Below are 18,293 nucleotides of genomic sequence, written 5' to 3' on the forward strand. Positions count from 1 at the left end.
AAAGTGACCTTTTTCAGAGTGGGATGGAGTAAGATGGGAGGAACATCCCCACATTTATTAAGCTGTCCCTTTCACTCGACTTTACCTCTCCAGCTGAGCTAAGGTGATGACATTGGTTGTGTGATGGCAATCTAAAAAAAAAACGCTTTCACTTTCCTATCAGTTTTGGAGAGAAGTTACAGTCCCTTACCAAATGGTGGCAGCTTTGTCAGAAATGGAGGGGAGGAGGAGGTGGGGGGTAGAGAATGAATGAATATATATATATATATATATATATATATATAATATAAGAAGCACAAGAAGCAGCAGCAGCAGGAAAAAACTGCAAGAGAAGACAACCATCTTTCAAATGAGTCCCGGTCCCCTATTAAGCATTTTACGTGCATTTAATCCTCATAACAACCCTGAAGGAAGGTAGTCATTTTACTGAAAATCAACAATAGTCTTTTTTAAAAAATATATTTATTTATTTGGCTGCACCCGGTCTTCATTGCGACATGCGGGATTTTCAGTTGCGGTATGCAAACTCTAGTTGTGTCACATGGGATCTAGTTCCCTGATTACAGACCAAACCCGGGCCCCCCACGCTGGGAGCCGCTGAACCACCATGGAAGTCCCAACAGTAGTCTTCTGAGGTAACACCATTCCCCCACAGCACCCAGACACTCTTTGCTGGTAGGTGGTGAGGGCTGTATTCAGTCACTCATGAAATGACAAGACCAAGCCGACCCTCTCCCCACACCCAGGCCTAGGGGCCACGTGTGGGGAGCATCAGGTTAGAGCAAAACCAGTGTGATTACCCAGCGCTTGACACCAGCCCCCAGGCGGGAAACTTATGTGCCTGATGGGAGGCTGACCCAGCGCTGCTGGTGCCACCCCAGGAGGCCAGACCAATGGGGCAGCTAACAAAAGACCTGGCAGAGGCTCCCAGCTCAGGTCCCCAGAGAAGCATCTGATGCAACAGGAGGCTGCCCTGTAGTCTCAGATAACTGCCCCGGGGCCAGCGCACAGTGACCCTACCTACCTTCCCCTCCCACTGGGCAGGAGCAGAGCCTCCCTGGGCCCAGGCCTCCCCGAGTTCCAGAGGGCTGGGCACTCTTTCCAAAGGCACCTGAACAGGGCTCTTTCCCAGATGCTTCCAACACCTAGACTGCTCCAGAAGGGGAGACATTACTTTGGGACTTCCACAACCAGGGGTCTGAGGGAGGGGTCTGTGTAGGTAGGCAGAGGGGACAGCTGGAAGTCCCTCTCCTCCCCTACCAGGGCTGCTAGAGAGTGGCACAAAGGCTCCTCCAGGAAAGTGGCAGAGAGTCCAGGAGCACCTCTAGGGTGAAGTTATTCTCAGAGCTGCTTTAATCTGGAGCTCCAAGAATTGTGGCAGTCTCCCTGGACCCCCTCCAAAGGATATTTAACTGGAACCAACCCATGTGGCTGGCACAGAAACATATCAACCCATCAGGATCCTGGCCTGAAGGGGCAGAGGTTTTGTGGGGGTTGTCACAGCCAGCGTGGAAATGTCTGCCTGTGGAGGCCTGGAGGGAAATGCAGTTTGCCTCTGCCATTTGGGGGGCATTCATATATAATCCTTTGAGCCAGATCAGCCAAGGGAGGGCAGAGAACAGGGTGCTGGGTGAGGCCACCAGTAGGATGTCTCCCTTATAGGAGTCTCAACTTTTACACCTAGCCTTGGGGTGGGTGAACAGGAGTTAGAAACAGCCCATTCTTAAGGACTACGTGCAGTTTGGGTCTTGTCATGGAATGACAAGGAAAGGAATCAAAGGAACCTGGAGGTTCCTGTGTATTCCCTTGGGTGGGCCAGTGCCAAAAGGATGCTATGCATGGCAGACAGCTCCCAGTGGCAGTGATGACAGTGTCCCCTCATCTTAATTTGGGCCCCCATTGGCCTATGGCCAACTCTCTGGTCTCCTTGCTTTTTGTCTTCCTCATGGACTCGACCGATTTCCTGTCTAAACAACTTAGGCGGCTGCCCGTGTCTCCTGGATCTAGCACGAATTCCTTAACCTGGCACACAGGCTCGTGATTTGGCCCCTGCCTCATCTCCCACCAACCTCCTGTGCACCTGCATTGTCAACCACTTCCTCGCTAAATGTCAAACTTCCACTTGCCCTTTGGGTCCTAAGGACCTTCCAGGATCCAGTTCTATCCCCTTGCTGAAGGGAACAGGACCTCTCCCATGCTCCCATATCACAACCAACCTTTCTGTATCTAAAACCACCTTTCCCCGTCACTAGCCTGTAAACCCTCAGGGAACAAGGACAATTCTTTTTTTGACAGGGACAACTTTTGATTGAGAAAAATCATATATATATGATGAGCATCACACCAACTTTGCCAAGGGCTCCACTCAGGCAGCTGAAGTGTATTTGCTAGTGTCCTGAGCCTGCGGTGACTGTTGGAAGGCAGAGCCAGAGACTTCGTAGCAGATGTGGACACATCAGTGTGGCTGGATGGACCCAAAAGCAGCAAATGACCACGAAGGTCAGGAGAGAAAAAAGTTAAGGCAACAGACTCTTTATTTAATGTGGTTTTAAAATACATCAAAATCAAGTCCCTGGCTGTTGTGAATACCAAACAGAGACAAAAAAAGGCCGTCAGCACAGCTTCAAACAAATCTGGACAGCCAGGTTGGGCCATAAGGGAAGCAGTTACAGGGACAGAAGGCAGCACCCTTCCCCCAGGCGGGTGCCTGGATGTCCCTAGGATGACCTCCTCTGTGCTGTGCAAGGTGGGAGGGCTGGAGCAGCAGCTGGAGAACCAACTCAGCAGGCCTCGGCCCTCCCCCATAGACACCAGGGCAGCTCCACTGGCCTTTTGGTCAGCCCTCCGAAGGGCCACCAGGGTGGGGGTGGAGGAGGGGAAATAACCATTTTTACAGACATAACATTCTCTTATAGAAAGTGCCTGAGCGCAGCCCATGGTCCAAAAACCTCACGGGAAACAAAATTTTTTAAAAGTGCTGCTGACACCTCTCAGAATCTGGTGTACATGAAGCTCTCAGCTGGACAAGACCCTGAGCACAAATTACTGTCAGCAGAGCCTCACCTGCTGTGGTCCCCTGGAGGAAAAACTAGCAATCTAAGAAACCAACACAGCTCTTGGTCCTAAAACTGAGGTCATGGGCATGAGACCTGCCCCAGGGAGGAAGGAACTGGTCTTCACTCATGGATAGGTCACCTCTTCATCTGGCCCAGGACCCTGGCCGGTATGGGCAGCACCCAGAAACCTGGGCTGACTTTGGGAAGCAGAGCAAGCAGAGCAGCTGTAGTGATCGGTTAAGATTTGGTCAACGAACAGGAAGAAGAATGGGGTCCCCAATTATAGCCTAGCCTGGATGCCTAGAGACAGGCGGCTGGAGGTGAGAGCAGAGGTTCTACCCTGCACAGCTGGGGCCACCTTGCTCACTGTAGATCCTCAGCAGCTAGACTTGGTTTCCGAGGGCTATAGTTCCCCACAGCACACTGGGCTCCAACAGTCCCCTCCCCACCAACACTATGGGCTTTAAGAGGTAGCTGAAGTGGGGCAGGCAATCATGTGGGTCACTGCAGGCCTTCCTGCTTGTTTTGAAGGGGGCAGGCAGAAACTTCTGTCTCTTCTCTGTACTTCCTTAGCTCAGCAAACCCCGTATGGGGTTGGCAGCTCTTATGTTCCTCAGCAGAGCAGTATCTCAGCCAGGGATGGCAAATACGTCTCAACACTCATACTGGTTGCTGGGGGAATCTTGAGAAATGATATACCAGGGATTTAGCAGGGAATACTCCGAAGCAGATTAGTGGTACCTACCATGGGGGGAAGAGGGGAAATGCTGTGCCATTCATTTGCCATCTCTGGTCTAAGTCCTAACATAATTCAGGAGTACTTAGCACTCTTCATGAACCTAATTATCTGAGGGATTTAAGTTAAGGGCTGAAAAGAGCGGGCTATTTGTGGAAGATGAAGGGACTTATAAGATAATGAATTAACTTCAAGGAAATACAGCAAGAAGCAAAAACTCAACCCTCCGATCCATCTTGGTCTGTGGCTCCCTCAGCTATACTGAAGCTGAGGCCCAGCTGGAGATGGGGTTATAGGACCCCAAACGCAGCGTAGCCTGCTTCCTGACCCAAGACTCATTCTGCTGTTCCAGAACATTGTTCTGTACAAAGATTGACTAATACACTGGCAAGTTTGCCACCAGCAGGACTTTCAGAGTATAGAGTAGCATGTATGAGGGGTGGGAGTGGTGGAGCTAGAGAGGAAAACACACACAACTATCTGCAGCCATTCTGTGGACTTCTGGGGCTCAGTCAATGGCTGAGTCGCATTCTTACCCATTAGCTGTCAGATAAGAGCTGGGGGCTCCCACACAGGAAGAAATGGGATGTCAAGGGGGACATATCACAGCTCTTACTACTTGGGCAACAAAATCACGGCAAACCTCAAAAGAATGCACATTGGTGGTGTGGGTGCAGGAAGCAGAAACAGACTCATGAGGCCAAAGGGACAGCTGGACCCGGGGCCCGGCAACTGCTGCATGGAGACAGTGGTGGTGGCATCAGCAGTGGCCTCCCAGGATTGTAAGCTTGTGACAAAGCCATCAGAAGCCCTTTCCTTTCTCTCACTATAAACAAACAATCTGACTTCATCAAGCAGGAATCCTGAGCACCAACATGGCAAAGGTGCCAGGTGGGGTGGTGAGGGGGTGGGGCACTGGAGGCCAGGAACCCAGGCACCACCACCATAGCACCCCTTCTTCCTCAGAAGATCCTCAAAACAAACACTGTCATGTGCAAAACCGAAACAAAACCAAGGCAAACAGAACAAAACCCAAAAACCTTCAGAAAGAATCCTTTTGATGATCTCGTCAATCATTTGTGCAGGCTACAGAGGCACCTGTGAATGATAAGGCTACTGCGAAGCATCATTGGCCTGGTCCTGGCACTACCGGAGCGCAGGGGAAGCTGAGGGGCTCCCTACCAGCACATCATCCCGCACAGAACATGCTCCAGGTCCCTTGTCCTAGGTAGGGAAGCAGTCTAATCACTGGCTCTGAGTGCTTTGTCAATGCTCTGCCTGGCGACCCCTTTTCCAGATTAAGAGAAGCAAAGGAGCTTCCAGGAGAGCTAGGAGAGCCAGAGCTGCCCAAGTCCCACTAACAGGAGAACACAGTCATGGCCTGGGTGTGTCACCTGTCATGAGCCCTGAAGGTAGCAGGGAGGGAGGGGCTGAGCCTCAAATTGGGCAGGGAAACGCTCAAATCACTTCTCCTGCCAACTTACTGTGACGGCAGCCACAGACGACAACTCCGCTTTAAGACTCTTCAGCTCACAGAAGAGCCACTGACTTCATCTGTACACACCCCCACCTCTGATGCAAGCCCGTTTTACACTTACAGATATAAATGTATGAGGCCTTGCACATATGCCATATGTACGTAAAACTGACCCACAAAATCCAAAACTGCAAAGAGTCAGATGGCAGCCAGGTCACAGCACCCTGGGCCTCAGCGGCGGGAGCCTCACATGGGCCAGGCCTGGCTGGGCTGCTCGCTCCCTTCCCAGCTCCCTAGGCAGTGATGGAGGCGGGTTCCTGGGGCCCAGTTTGGCCTGATGCTTCCATGCTCGGTGCTCCGGGGCAGCAAGGAGCTTCTGTGACCCTTGGGGAGCTAGGTGCTTGGACCCTGGGCCCCTCGCCACCCTGTTCCTTGGAGGTATTGGCAGCCTCTGGCCTTCGCTCAGGGCCGCTGTCAGTGAGGGGAGCCTGGCCCCCAGCACTTAGGTCCTGCACCCTCTTGTTCAGGTCATTGCGCTCTGACTGCAGTGCCCGACACAACTTCTCCAGCCGCTGTATTTTGACCTGCAGGCCCTCCAGCTCTTTGTCCCGGAGTGTTTTCTAGGGAGAGACATAGGGCCTTCAGTTCCATGTCATCAACGCCCCACCCAACACTGCCACTTGGTAGAAAACATTCACACTTTAACAACGCTGGGCACCGATCAGAGTAAAAAAGCTGGCCGCTTTCAAGTAAACAGCCCTGGTTTATGCTGAGACTTGGCTGTCGGTTGGGGGCAGTGTGGTGTAGAGAAGGGGCATGGCTTGGAGACAATGGATTCCTCTGTTTATCCACCAGATGGCCTTAGCAAAGTACTTGGCTTTTGAGCCTACTGCCTTATTTGTTATACTGGACTACTAATGTCACCCTCACAGATCTCAAGAGAGCTCAATGAACCGGCACATCTAAACACTCAGCAGGGTCTGGCACACAGCAGCCTCTCCGTCAATTAGTTATTTTCTCCTCCTACATCTCAAGCCACAAAATCAAATTATCTGGGCAGTTCTGCAGCTGCATGCAAGCTATGCGCATCACTGGCACCCCTTGTTTTTTCTGCTCCTTTCCTCCTTTCTTCCATCTGCTCTCTTTGCTTCCCCTACAGACCTATCACTAAGCTCACCACCTCCCTCGGGGAGACAGCCGACAGTGCCTCTGGACTTGGATGGACATGTATGTGAATCCCAGCTCCACCTCATGGCAGCTGCATCACTTCTCGGTACAATGTACAGGAAAGGGCCCAGTACTCAAGAGCTGCACACCCCCAGCCCAGATGCAGGTCACACTCAGCCCACCTCCTCGGCCATCTCAAGCAAGGCCTTGTTGCTGCTCTCCCACCGGGACCGGTACATGGTGGTTTCTTTTTCCAGCTTCTTGATCTTCTTAGTCATCTGGATTATGTGACACATAAAAGGAAATGGTCAGGGGTCCAGGCTGTCTGTGCATCTGTGTCTCCAAAGTGGGGAACGATCCCAAGGGGGCAAGGTATTACTGGGCGCAGTCAGTGCCCTCTGTGCCACCCCAGGGTGTCTCCAGTTAAATACAGTCCACCCAGACCCTACTTATGGTCTCACTCACACTATTACTGTAAACAGCTCCTCGTGAAGCACTCCAGGGAGGGGGCTTCCTGAAGGCAGGCCCAGTGTTCAACTCTGAATGAAGCTGCTTATGCCCCTGCAGCCACACCCAGTCTGGACCACTGTTACCTTTTCCATCTCTTGTTTGAACGTGGTGAACACCTCACTGCTTTTGGAAAGAGTGTTCTGGAACTCTTCAAACTTCTCCGTGTATAGGGCAAGCTGGGTGAGAAAGAAGCCCACAGGTAAGACTGGGTTTCTCTGGAGGGCACTTCTGGTCAACACACTCAGACTCACCCTTGGCCCTCTGACCCAACAACTCTCTTGAGATACCAGTTTTCTTTAAAACAAAACAAAAACCATATATTTGGAAGGATATAATCTAAAATGTTAAGCCTAAAAAGTAGGATTTGGGGGTGACTTGTATTTTCTTTTATGTTTGTTTTCAAACTTTTCTTCCAGAATGAAGTCTAACTAATGTAACTGAAATCACCCATTCCGTCCCCACCTCCTCAACAGCAGCACAACAATTCTGACTAGGAGCCGAGTACTTCGAGCTCACCTAGCCACCTGGTTACCACCACACAGGTGCTGGGAGGGTCCGGGGAGAACAAAGTCTTAGGAAGGTCACACAGGAGTCAAGGTGGTCCTAGAATGAGGGTTCCATTTCCCTCCCCACAGGATGGGGCTCAGCGTGGGGACCACGAAGGCACAGGGGGAGGCTATACAGTCTCACCTGCTGTTTCAGGTGGGTCTCCTGCTGCTTCATCAGCTCGCACATCCTCTGCGACTCCACAGCCTCTTTGAGGAGCTATTTCCGAGACAGGACCCCAGATTCCATCAGAAGCCCCCAGAGGCTACGTCTGGATTTTCTTCGCCACACGCACCATAACCCATCAAGGCTTCCTGCTCTCAGACTGGTGTCTGAGGAAGCAGTGCCCTGGTCTGACCAGACAGCAACCTCTCCCGTACAAACTTGACTATAAGCTGAGCCAGAACCCAACCTGCCTCCTCCCAGACCCCCACCCCTGGGGCCTGAGCCTCACAAAATCCTTCTCCCGCTGGTGCCTCTCCTCTGCCTCCTTCAGCATCTCCTGGGCCTGCTGGAGCTTGGCGTCCACCAGCTGCTGCTGTAGGTCCTTGTGTTTGAAGACTTTGTCAATGTGCTGCAGGAAAGCATCATGAGAGGGGTCCATCTGTCAGGAGCTCCCTTTCTCAGGGAGACCCAGGGGCTGCAGGGATGCCCCATGTGCAGAGACCAGGGCACTGCCAGCCTACCACCTCAGTCTGACATGTTGGACTCCCACGTGTCCCATAGGATGTGGGACCCAAGTCCCTGGAAGGTCTACTGCCCAACCTCACCTTGTGTCTTTCCCACTGAGTCACTCTAGAGTGAGCACAGGGGTTTAAGGATGAGATCAGCTCCCAGGAAGCCAAGTAATAAAAATACTCCAATCTCTAGCCTTAAGAAAGATTACGTACTCCATTGGACTGAGAACCCTTACTTCTGGAGCCCAACTCCCTTGTAAATGAGAAGAAAGGGCAAACACGACTTCTCTACCAACATAACAGCTTAGCTCAGTTGGCAGAGATCTGCTGTATCTGTAGGTGAAGATCAGATGTGTGGATCCCAAGGAATGGCTGTCCTGACTGCTGGAGGAGCCCCGGGAACTGGGACCAGGTGAGAAAACAGTGATGGAGAGGTGGTGATGAACGTGAGTGCTACTTCAAAGGTCAAAGCAACTGAAAACAGGGAGGTGGAGAATGCGATATATTTTTTGGATGGGGGAAGAAAACGTGGCTTCGAGATACGTCTAGTTTGAGACATGATGAATTTCAGTCACCTGTGATCTACGGTTGGGAGGCTTGTGGGGCAGGATGGGAGTGCCTGAATCTGACTGGGGACGGGGTGCACCTCCACTCCCACAGGGAGAACCAGGGGGAAAGGAGAGGGAAGACGAAGAGGGGCCTCAGCTGCTTGAAGTAGGTGCCTCACTCTGGTGGCTCAGGAAGCCTCCATGTCTCTCAGTGCTGAGGGACAAGAACCAAACCAACTCCTCTCAAACCAGCCTTCATCCCAGAGGATGAAGCACAGGAAAAGAGGTGGGTCAGGGAAGGCCCCTCCAGGCCCTGCACACGTGATCACTACACTGGACTGTGAGCCCAAGAGGGCAGGGTCTTGCCCATCCCACCCACCACCACACCCACCACCACACCCCACGGTCTAGGAAGGGGCCTGGTCCAGCCCTGTAAGGTAGCTGCCAATCTCCCTGTTCACAACATTTAAGAAACAGAAGCCCAGAACGCCAAGTGACTGGCGTGTGGGGACCCAAAGAGAGGGATCTGAGCGCCTGGGGCAGCAACCAACACCAGCCAAGGGAGTGATATCCTGCCCTTTCAAGTGGCAGGGGCAGCAGAGCAGCAAGTAATCAGAGGACACAGCCCCTAGAGTCGATCACTAAACACAGTTCCAGCTCCTCAAATTCTAAAGTACTCTGAAAACTGAAATTGCCCTAACCAAGCAGATAAACTTGTAAGGCTAATAAGCATTGTAAGGTTAATTATAAACCTAGGCGAGAATACTCAGAAGTTTTATTGCATAAGCATTAACATGTCTGATTTGGGGGTGCTGCCACACGGCCCTGCTGGGGGTGCTACATAATACCCAGTCCATGAACATAACTCTAGTCTAAAATGTGGACAGTTCTAATTCCAAAAGACACCTGGCCCTACTGTTTAGGACGAGGTGCTGTGGACCCGCGATTGTGTGGCCACAGGCGAGTCTCTTCTCAACACCTCAGCTCTCATCTACATGAGGATGTACAACATCACTCCCCTCCAGAGGAAAGGAGGGAGAATGGGGGAAGGGATGAAGCCTAGAAAGCGCTGCCTGGCACCGGCATCCACCCAGAACCCACAGTCCCCTGGCGACCCCTCACCTCCTCCCGTAGCTCGTACTGCTCAATCAGCTTCTTGAGCCTCTCAGCCAGCTCCACGTTCTCCTGGCGCAGCTTGGAATTGCGCTCATTGTGCTGTTCCATCTGCAGCTGGATGTCATTCAGTGTCACCTGGAAGTGCGAGGTCACCTCCTTGCGTTTCTCCTCCTCCTCCCGGGCCCGCTGCACGCCTTCTTCCTGGGCAGAGAAGTCAGCCCCAGCTCCATCATCCACTGTCCCCTGGCCAGACTCACAGGGCTCCCCCACCAGTTCAGGTATGTTCTCTCCCAGTAGCCCTCCCTGCTTTCCAAGTGAGGAGTAGCCAGGATCCAAGAGGTCATGCAATGGGGGCTCCTAATGGACCCCTCTGTATATCGGGTGACATCGAGCCAGAGACTCCCTAGAAAAATGCAGGCATACACGTAAGTGCCTTTCTAAAGAAATCTGGATTTCCTGAGGCCTACTCTTCCAGGCCTCAGAACAGGATTTGGAAGACCTATTTGTCTCAGTTTAATGTGCTTCTATCTCTGACCCACCCCCTCTCCCCTGACCAAGTAGTTAAAATTCAGTAATTCCCAGGGTTGGCAGGGCTGTGCAGAATTAGGCACTCAGACACTGTTGGTGGGAAGGCAATCTGGCAAAATCTATTAAAATTTGCATATTCTTCGACCCAGACATTCCACTTCTGAGATTTATCCTATGGATAAATTCCATGTAATTAGCCAGGGATATATATAACAAGAATTTTCACTGTAGCTCTATACATGAAACAGTGAAAAATTGGAAACGACACAAAACACATTAATTAGGGTACTGATCAGATGCAGCATATCCATACAATGATGCTGTTAAAAAGAATGAGGGAGGCTTATAAAACTGCTAGGGAAAGATAAGGCATTGTGTAAAGTGAGAAAATGGAATAGGCTATGAAACAATACATGTATAATAATTTCATTAAAAATACTTTACGTAAGCTTTTATATGTAGACAGGAAAGTCAGAAGGCTGCACTTAGACTTACATATAAGTAGGTTTACTTCCCATTAGTTTCTGCTGGGACCGGGACCAGGGTCAAGGAGGGTGGGCAACAATTACCTTTGATTTGTTAGACTTTTGTCACCTTTGTATCTTTTACATCACATTTATATTAAATTTGTAATGTTTTAAAATAAAATACAATTGAGAAAAACAAGTTGCAAAATATATTTACTGATGCAAATTTTTAAAGAAATATAAAGGATATATATACAAAAGCTATCTGGAGATCACAGTAATGACCAGGCCTTAACCAGACTGACCCCACCCTAGGAGAAGCAGAGGTTGGAGAAAGGCCCCAGCACTCCAGACTGATGACTCTCTCCACCCTCCAGCTGCTCACCTGGGACTGCTATGGGATGGAGAAACCTAAAGCCCTGCATCCAGGTTCCTTCAACACCTTAGCCTTTACCTCATCTAATACAAGTGCATGTCAAGTGGTTACAAGTAGCTCTCTAAAGTACGGCATCATTGGGGAAATCTCTTTCTATGCCGAAAGCCTGTGCTGCTTTTAGGGGGAAAGCCACCAAAGACAAGTGAGGTCAGGGAAAGCGGCTGGCCCACCTTGAGGGAACGGTTGTGGCGCTGCAGCTCTCGGCACAGGCTCTCGAGCTTGCTGCGGGCCAGGACAGCCTTGCTGTGCTCGCCACGCAGGTGGTCCTTCTCCTGTACCAGCTGGTTCTGCTTCTTCTGCAGGAGCTTCATCTGCTTCTGGGAGTTCCGGTGCTCCTCCAGCTGGGAATGGGGATGGGGACGGCAGGTAAGAGCCCCGTGGGGACCCAGGGTCTCCTGAGCTGACCCGACTCCAGCCACCACAGCTCAGGCCGGACACTATGAGGGTGCTTCACACACTGCCCCCAATAACCCCAAGGGCCCCAGCTCAAGGATACAGAAATGGACGCTAAGGACAAGCAGAGGGGCACAGCCAGCAGATGCCAGTTTCTCTCTGAGCTTTGACTGCAGATTCAAAGCTCGCAAGACTCTCAGACCATGACATTCCCCCAACTCTCGGGACACCCATGCCCTCAGATGAGCCCACCTGCTACCCACCTCCTTATACTCAGCAACAGACCCTGGTTCACCATTTCTCTCCTCAACATGATTCCTAGAGTCAAGGTGGCCTTTTCATTATCGACAGATAATCCTTCTGGCTCCCTGGCTTCACAGACCCTCACCTCTTCCTCAGACCCTGTCCTCTCTCAGCTCAGGTCCCCTCCCATGAGCCTATTCGGCACTGTACAGGAGAAATACAATGCGACTCAGAGTAATTAAAAATGTGCTGACCTCCCAGGGCAGGGAGGGTACGAGGAGAATGGGGAGAACTGACCAGCTCAGCATACTTCTTGCACAGAGCCGCGAGCTTCTCCTCTGGGGTACTCAGCGTGTTCAACGTCTGCATCAGTAACGTGATCTCCTTTCCTGCAAAGCACAGGGAGCAAAGGCATGTACCCCATTCTCTGGGGGCCCCCCCTTCAGGTCTGGGCCCACTCTTCTGCCTTAAGGTAGCCCTCCCCTATTCTCCAGCACCCATCACAGACGACATGCTCAATAAATACTAATTAAATGAATGACTGAGTCTCTGTCAAATCCCCGTGGTGAGCACCACGAATGGGAGAAAGAAAACTGCCTACTCTACCTACAGGTGAAAGAAAGGTGTCCCACCTGCGAAGTCAGTGCTGTTTCAATGCAAGGAAGGCCCTTCTGAAAGAGGAAGGATGCAAAAGGAACAGGTCTCCTTAAGAACACTGCACTCCAGTCAACAGAGGCAGACAAGAGTGCACTTTAAAATGACTATCCTCCCCAATTAATAAATATAGCTTTCAATATTTGATCCTAAGATTAAAATAACTAAAAAAAAAACCCTTTAAATTAGGGCAACAGGTGGGGGGGGTGGGGGAGTAGCGACTAAGACATGGGTGTAATACCACCTTTGATTCTCTGACACACACTAACCCTCCATCCCCACCCAAGTGACTCCCCCATGCCTGTGACTGAGTCAAAGAGAGGGCCACTGTACATAGCACCGTGCCAGGCTCCTGAAGTGTCAACCCCGGGAGGCTCTGAGAGATCAATGCAGAGAATGCAAATCATGGGCACACAGGCCAAAACAAATCCAACCCACAGATGGGTTCTGTTTGGCTCCTATCGTATTAGTTGCCAACTATTAAAATCTAGAGATTTCACATAGTAACTCTAGATTTCTGGCTTAAAAAAAAAAAAAAAGCCAGCTGCAATTTTTACATGCTATCAACTCACTGGGACCAGGTGGCAGTCAAGCTTTTGGATAAAGGGGGCATTCTCTTGGTCTCATGGGGCCCTCTGGCTAGCTTGGTTTATTTGAATTTTCAACCCTGGTCTAGTCTAATTCTCTTATTGTGCAGAGGAGTGAAAACTAAGGACCAGAGAGGAGAAACGTCTTGCCCAAGGTCACACAGCAAATTAGAAATGGTGCTGGCGGGCACAGACTGCCGACTCAGGACTCCTGCTTTCCATCTCTCAAAGAGAGCAGGCTGGACTTCGGTTCCTGCTTGCTCCCAAGGCCAGAAGCCCTTGTGCAGTGAACAACCTGTACACCTCTATCTATGGCACCACTGTCCCGGCTTTGATTAAACGACGTAGTTTGACAGTTCTGGAAGTAGGGTTTCCTCTGAATCCTGGCAGAGCAGGCTAGCCCAGGATGTCAGGTCCAAACTCCCTCCCCTCACCAGCCTCACAAGCAGCAGCCCTCTGCTCACCCAGACCCTTGGCCTTCTTCTTCTCCTGTGGCCTTCGGTGGTCTCGGTCTACGACCTCGTCACTTGCCCGGCTCTCGTCTGTGCCCGGCTCCCCCTTGGAAGTCTCTTTCTCACCATTGACTACTGGGGTCTCTGGCTCGGGCTCCCCATTCCTCGAGGCATAGGTCCTGGACTTCTCTGCATCTTCGGGTTCAGCTGGCTCACCCTGTGCCCCATCCTCGCCTGGGCCCCCCTGACTGTTGTCAACACAGTATGTACTGAGGATGTCTTCCAGCTGGCGGCTCAGCTCCTCAGAGACATCCTGGAGGGCCCCAGACTGAGCAGTTTTGGCTTGTGCTCCTTCAGCAGGAGAGGATGAGGGGCAGAGAGAGAAATAAGATGGTTATGCCACTGGTTGGGAGTTTTCAGGCCCAAACGTACTGGTTTGGGTTGCCTAACTTCTCTAAGGCTCAGTTTATTTCCCTGTAAAACGATGTAACTATTTCTCACTACTGCCCAACCACGCTTGTTGTGGGTATAAAAGAAATCAAGTAAGTAGACCACCCAACACACAGGGGTGGCAGCATGTAGCAGGAACTCTACGTCCAGTCCATCCCCTTCTCCTCCCCGCCAATGTCACCTCTTGCCATTAAAAAAGTTTCAGGGGGCTTCCTTGGTGGTGCAGTGGTTGAGAGTCTGCCTGCCGATGCAGGGGACAAGTGTTCGTGCCCCGGTCCGGGAAGATCCCACATGCCGCGGAGCGGCTGGGCCCGTGAGCCATGGCCGCTGAGCCTGCGCGTCCGGAGCCTGTGCTCCGCAACGGGAGAGGCCACAACAGTGAGAGGTCCGCGTACCGCAAAAAAAAAAAAAAGTTTCAGGGAATTCCCTGGCGGTCCAGTGGTTAGGACTCCATGCTTCCACTGCAGGAGGCATGAGTTCCTGGTTGGGGAACTAGGATACTGCAAGCCGCTGGCGCCGACAACAACAACAAAAAAAGTTCCAGAGGAGACACTGCTTTGGGAAAGCAAGTGTTCTCCTTACTTGCTGCAAGTAATAAATCCTTCCTTCTCTGGTGGGGAAAAAAAAGTCCCAGAAATGCCTCAAATATAAACAGCAGTTACCCACTGGTGAACGACGTGTTTGTAACCTGGATTTGCTGGTTGGGTGTCTCATTTGACTGCCAACCTGACTTGATCCTGTCAGAGCCTTCTCTCAAGAGAGTTCTGTCCCTGTGCTTAGAGTGGGAGCCTCTATCAACTCCCCAGCAGCCAGTGGGGACTGCACAGACTCAGCGCTGTCCTCCTCTCATTCTACATTTCCTCCTTGCTGGGTAAACAGTGGCCTTGGCCTCTAACTCCAGAAGCTGGACCGGCGCACCACAAACTCCTCCCCCTGCCCGCTGGAAAAGCAGAGCTGGCACACACCCTCAGCCTTCCCTGGAGCCTGGATGGTGGAACCTTCAGCTTCTGTCGCAGGAGCCGACTGGCTGGGCCGCCCCTGGGCTCCCCCGGGTCCAGCTTCCGGTTGCTCCGGGGTGTTTTTTGGGTTGGAAGTGTTGCCTGATTGCTTGGCAGCCCCATTCTTTTTGTCTTGGTTCTTCATTGTGGTTTGCAATGTTAGGTTAGGAGCAGATCCTATAGAAACAAACACACTTGCTATTTTCCAGACTTTAAAATTCTTCGCAGCCTGGATCAGAAATCCCAACACCGGGCGCGCAAAGCTTCTTGAAACAAACCGGCAGGCCTTCCCTGGAGGGAGCCAGCGGTTCTCCGTTTCCGGTCCGTCACCGGCGCCTGGTGTGCCCAGGAGCGAGGGAGGAGCGGCCTCCTTTTTCCTGAAGCCACTTCCCGGCACAACACGGTCCCCTCACCACAGGCCGCGCGCGGGATACGTTCAGGGCCCGGGACTGACGTGGCGGGACGCTGGATTCCCGGTCCTTCCCCGCCCCCCACGCCCCACGTGCCGCTCCCCCCTCAAACCCGCGCGCAGCCACCCACGCCTCGCGCGCCCTCCAGCCGCGCGCGCCGGGCGCGCGCATGCGCACAGGCGTCAGCCCTGCCCCCCGGCCCGAGCCCTAGCACGGAATCCACGCGATTCCTCGCACCGGCCAGAAGCGTCTGGGACCACAGACCCTCTGGCTCGCTTCGTACCCCTAGCCGACGCTGTACGCACCTCACCGCCGACGCCCTGACGGCTTCGCCCGCTCTGCCCTCGTACCGGAAACCCTGGATAACTGCTGCCGGCAGAGCCTCCTGCTAGCGCCGCAGCCAATCAATAGCCGGCGCTCGCGCGAGGCTTGCTGGGAAAGATGAAGCGAAGGCGGCCTCCGAGGCGGGTGAGTTGGGAAGGGAGGGGAGGGAAAGGACTACGCTTCCCTCCATGCACCGGGGCTGACCCCCACTCCCAAGATGCAATAGGGTTTTAGTCCTCGGAGCCGCAGACCCAGGAGGTCCGAAAGGAGCCAGTCATTCTGCACAAATACTCACGTCAGCCTCGTTTCTGTCTCGAAGGAGCTATGATTCAGCTCCCAGAGCCTTGCGCCTGGCTGCTTTTTCCGGTACGCCTCCACCACCCCGTCCCTCCTGCTGTGAACATCTACGACTATCTAGGAACCCTGAGGACGAGGGAGAGAATACACTGGGCTGGGCATCAGCCCTGTATTCCAGTCCCAACTTCACTAATTTGCTATGTGACGGTATTCTTTTCCCTCCCAGGGCTTCAATTTCCGTATGCAAATAGGTGGTTTTAATAGTTTTTTGAACAATAGCTTTCCCCGTTCCTCGTAAATACTGTACTGTTTGTTATTGCCAATTTACAGCTGTGGACTGTAAGACAAAGGTTAGGTAACTTGTCCAAGGTCACATCGCTATTGAATGATTAGAGCAGATTCAAAGCTAGGAAGTCTGGCATCCATCTTTACTGGACTACCCTGTTTCTTACTCAGAAGAAACAACCACCACCGTAGGCTTTCCTTGAGGATGAATCAAAATAACTTGGGAAAGTAATTTATTTTTCCATCTTCATTACCAGCTTGAGCCCCTCTCTGAAAGGTGCTGAGGGGGCCCTGCAAGGGGGACTTTGGCCTCAGCAGATTCCTGAGGCTTTTCTGACTGGCCCACCCTCTACAAAGTCCCAATTGCACTGGAGCTAAAAGGGAAAAAAAACCAAGCTTTTCTCCAAGTGTAAGATCACAATTCTTTTTCTGTTTGTCTATAGATAATGGAATAAAGCCCAGCAACCCATGTGCCTGGAATTTAATGCCTAAATGGTTTGTTTGGCTTCTGTTTCCAGCCAATCCTGCCCAATCCCTCTGCCTTTTTTGTTACATCTCTACTTTTACTATCTCCAGGATTTCCCAGGTTTTTGCAGGTGCTTTTCTACCTTCCAAAATTCCCTTCTTGGTGAAACAAAATCTTTTGAGGCCCACTGAGCTCAAAGTTCACTTCAGAACCTTTTCAGTACTCTGCAGTCTGTCCTAGCTCCCTGGGTCTAGACAGAGTTCTATTACAGCATTAGTGATGAGGTGTTGAAATTATTTACTTACAACTCCCTGAACGTTCAAGAACTGTTGGCTAAATACTTTAGTCCTAAAGCCTAGCAACAGTCTGGGGGCTGAGAAGGCAGAGAATGTTTTAAATTGTTGTGCAAATTGGGCATCTTTTTAGGGCTCTTAAGATGTTAAATATTTCCTCTAGTTGAAGAGACTTCAGCGCAGTGCTCTTTCCCACCCCTTAGGCAGTGTCTACCAGGTAACACTGAGAGGCAATATTCGTATAACAGTATAAAGGTGGAACTCAAGCTCAGAAAGCGTTGGAATTCAAGTCTCTCAAAACCAAGGCCCTCATTATTTCCAGAAAAGCATGTGGGAAATCTCTTGAGGTAACATATGAATCAGGCCTTCGTGGATTTCCATAGGAAGAGGGTGTTCTAGGCAGAGATAAAGAACATAATATAACAAGGTACACATGGGATGAGAGGTGGAGTGGTGCACCAGGAAGGGTCAATGGTGGTCTCCAGGGGCCAGCTGGGTAATGAGAACAGACAGGCAAGGAATAAGAAAATTTGATAGAAACATGGGTTAAAAAGTTACTTTCTTCTTTGCTGTAAGAGAAAATGGCAACATTAGCGCCTGCCAGAGTAAGGGAGCCCTCTGGGAGTGGTGGTTGGGAATGGTGGTGATGGTGATGGGTAATAGAGCTCTTGCAGATTGTTTTCATGCAGAAACTCAGGCCCAGGAGTGCCAGATATTTTTAAAATATAGACACATCTTTTAATATTGGCAACGAATTAAAACTTAAAACGTACTGTGTCAGCCAACCAAAACCCTCCTTTTTGGGTTGTATCAACTTTTTGGCTGCTAGTCTGTAATCGCCGCTTTAGGAACTGATCTAAACCAAAGTGAGGAGTTTGTGAACTACTTTGGGCTCAAAGGGCTGTGGAGTGGTGATGAAATGTGAAAATCTTACAGAAACTCTAGAAAATGCAAATTAAACCACAGTGAGAGCCAGAGCTTCCATCAGTGGTTGCTGGGGGTTAGGCAGAAAGGAGGGATTCCCAAGGGGCATGTGCAAACTTCTAGAGGTGATGGACATGTTCACTCTCTTGACTGTGGTAATTGTTTCATGGATGCAAATATGTCAACACTTAACCAGTTGTTCATTTTAAATATGTGCCATTTACTGTACGTCAATTATGTTTCAATAAAGCTG

The 18,293-nt window shown here is 51.2% G+C and overlaps 1 protein-coding gene across 1 annotated transcript; it reads right to left on the bottom strand.

Moving 5' to 3' along the window:
- Nucleotides 1–443: 443 nt before the first annotated feature.
- Nucleotides 444–15,902, bottom strand: TXLNA (taxilin alpha). Its single transcript, XM_030871089.2, has 11 exons — nt 15,757–15,902; nt 15,009–15,218; nt 13,606–13,944; nt 12,198–12,289; nt 11,435–11,605; nt 9,840–10,034; nt 7,947–8,066; nt 7,637–7,711; nt 7,030–7,122; nt 6,619–6,714; nt 444–5,889 (listed from the first exon to the last, which is right to left on the bottom strand). The coding sequence occupies exons 2-11, from the start codon at nt 15,184–15,186 to the stop codon at nt 5,563–5,565; spliced, it is 1,686 nt and encodes a 561-aa protein (XP_030726949.1). The 5' UTR covers nt 15,187–15,218; nt 15,757–15,902; the 3' UTR covers nt 444–5,562.
- Nucleotides 15,903–18,293: the final 2,391 nt, after the last annotated feature.

Source organism: Globicephala melas, chromosome 1 (assembly GCF_963455315.2).
Source record: "Globicephala melas chromosome 1, mGloMel1.2, whole genome shotgun sequence".
Classification (NCBI taxonomy): domain Eukaryota; kingdom Metazoa; phylum Chordata; class Mammalia; order Artiodactyla; family Delphinidae; genus Globicephala; species Globicephala melas.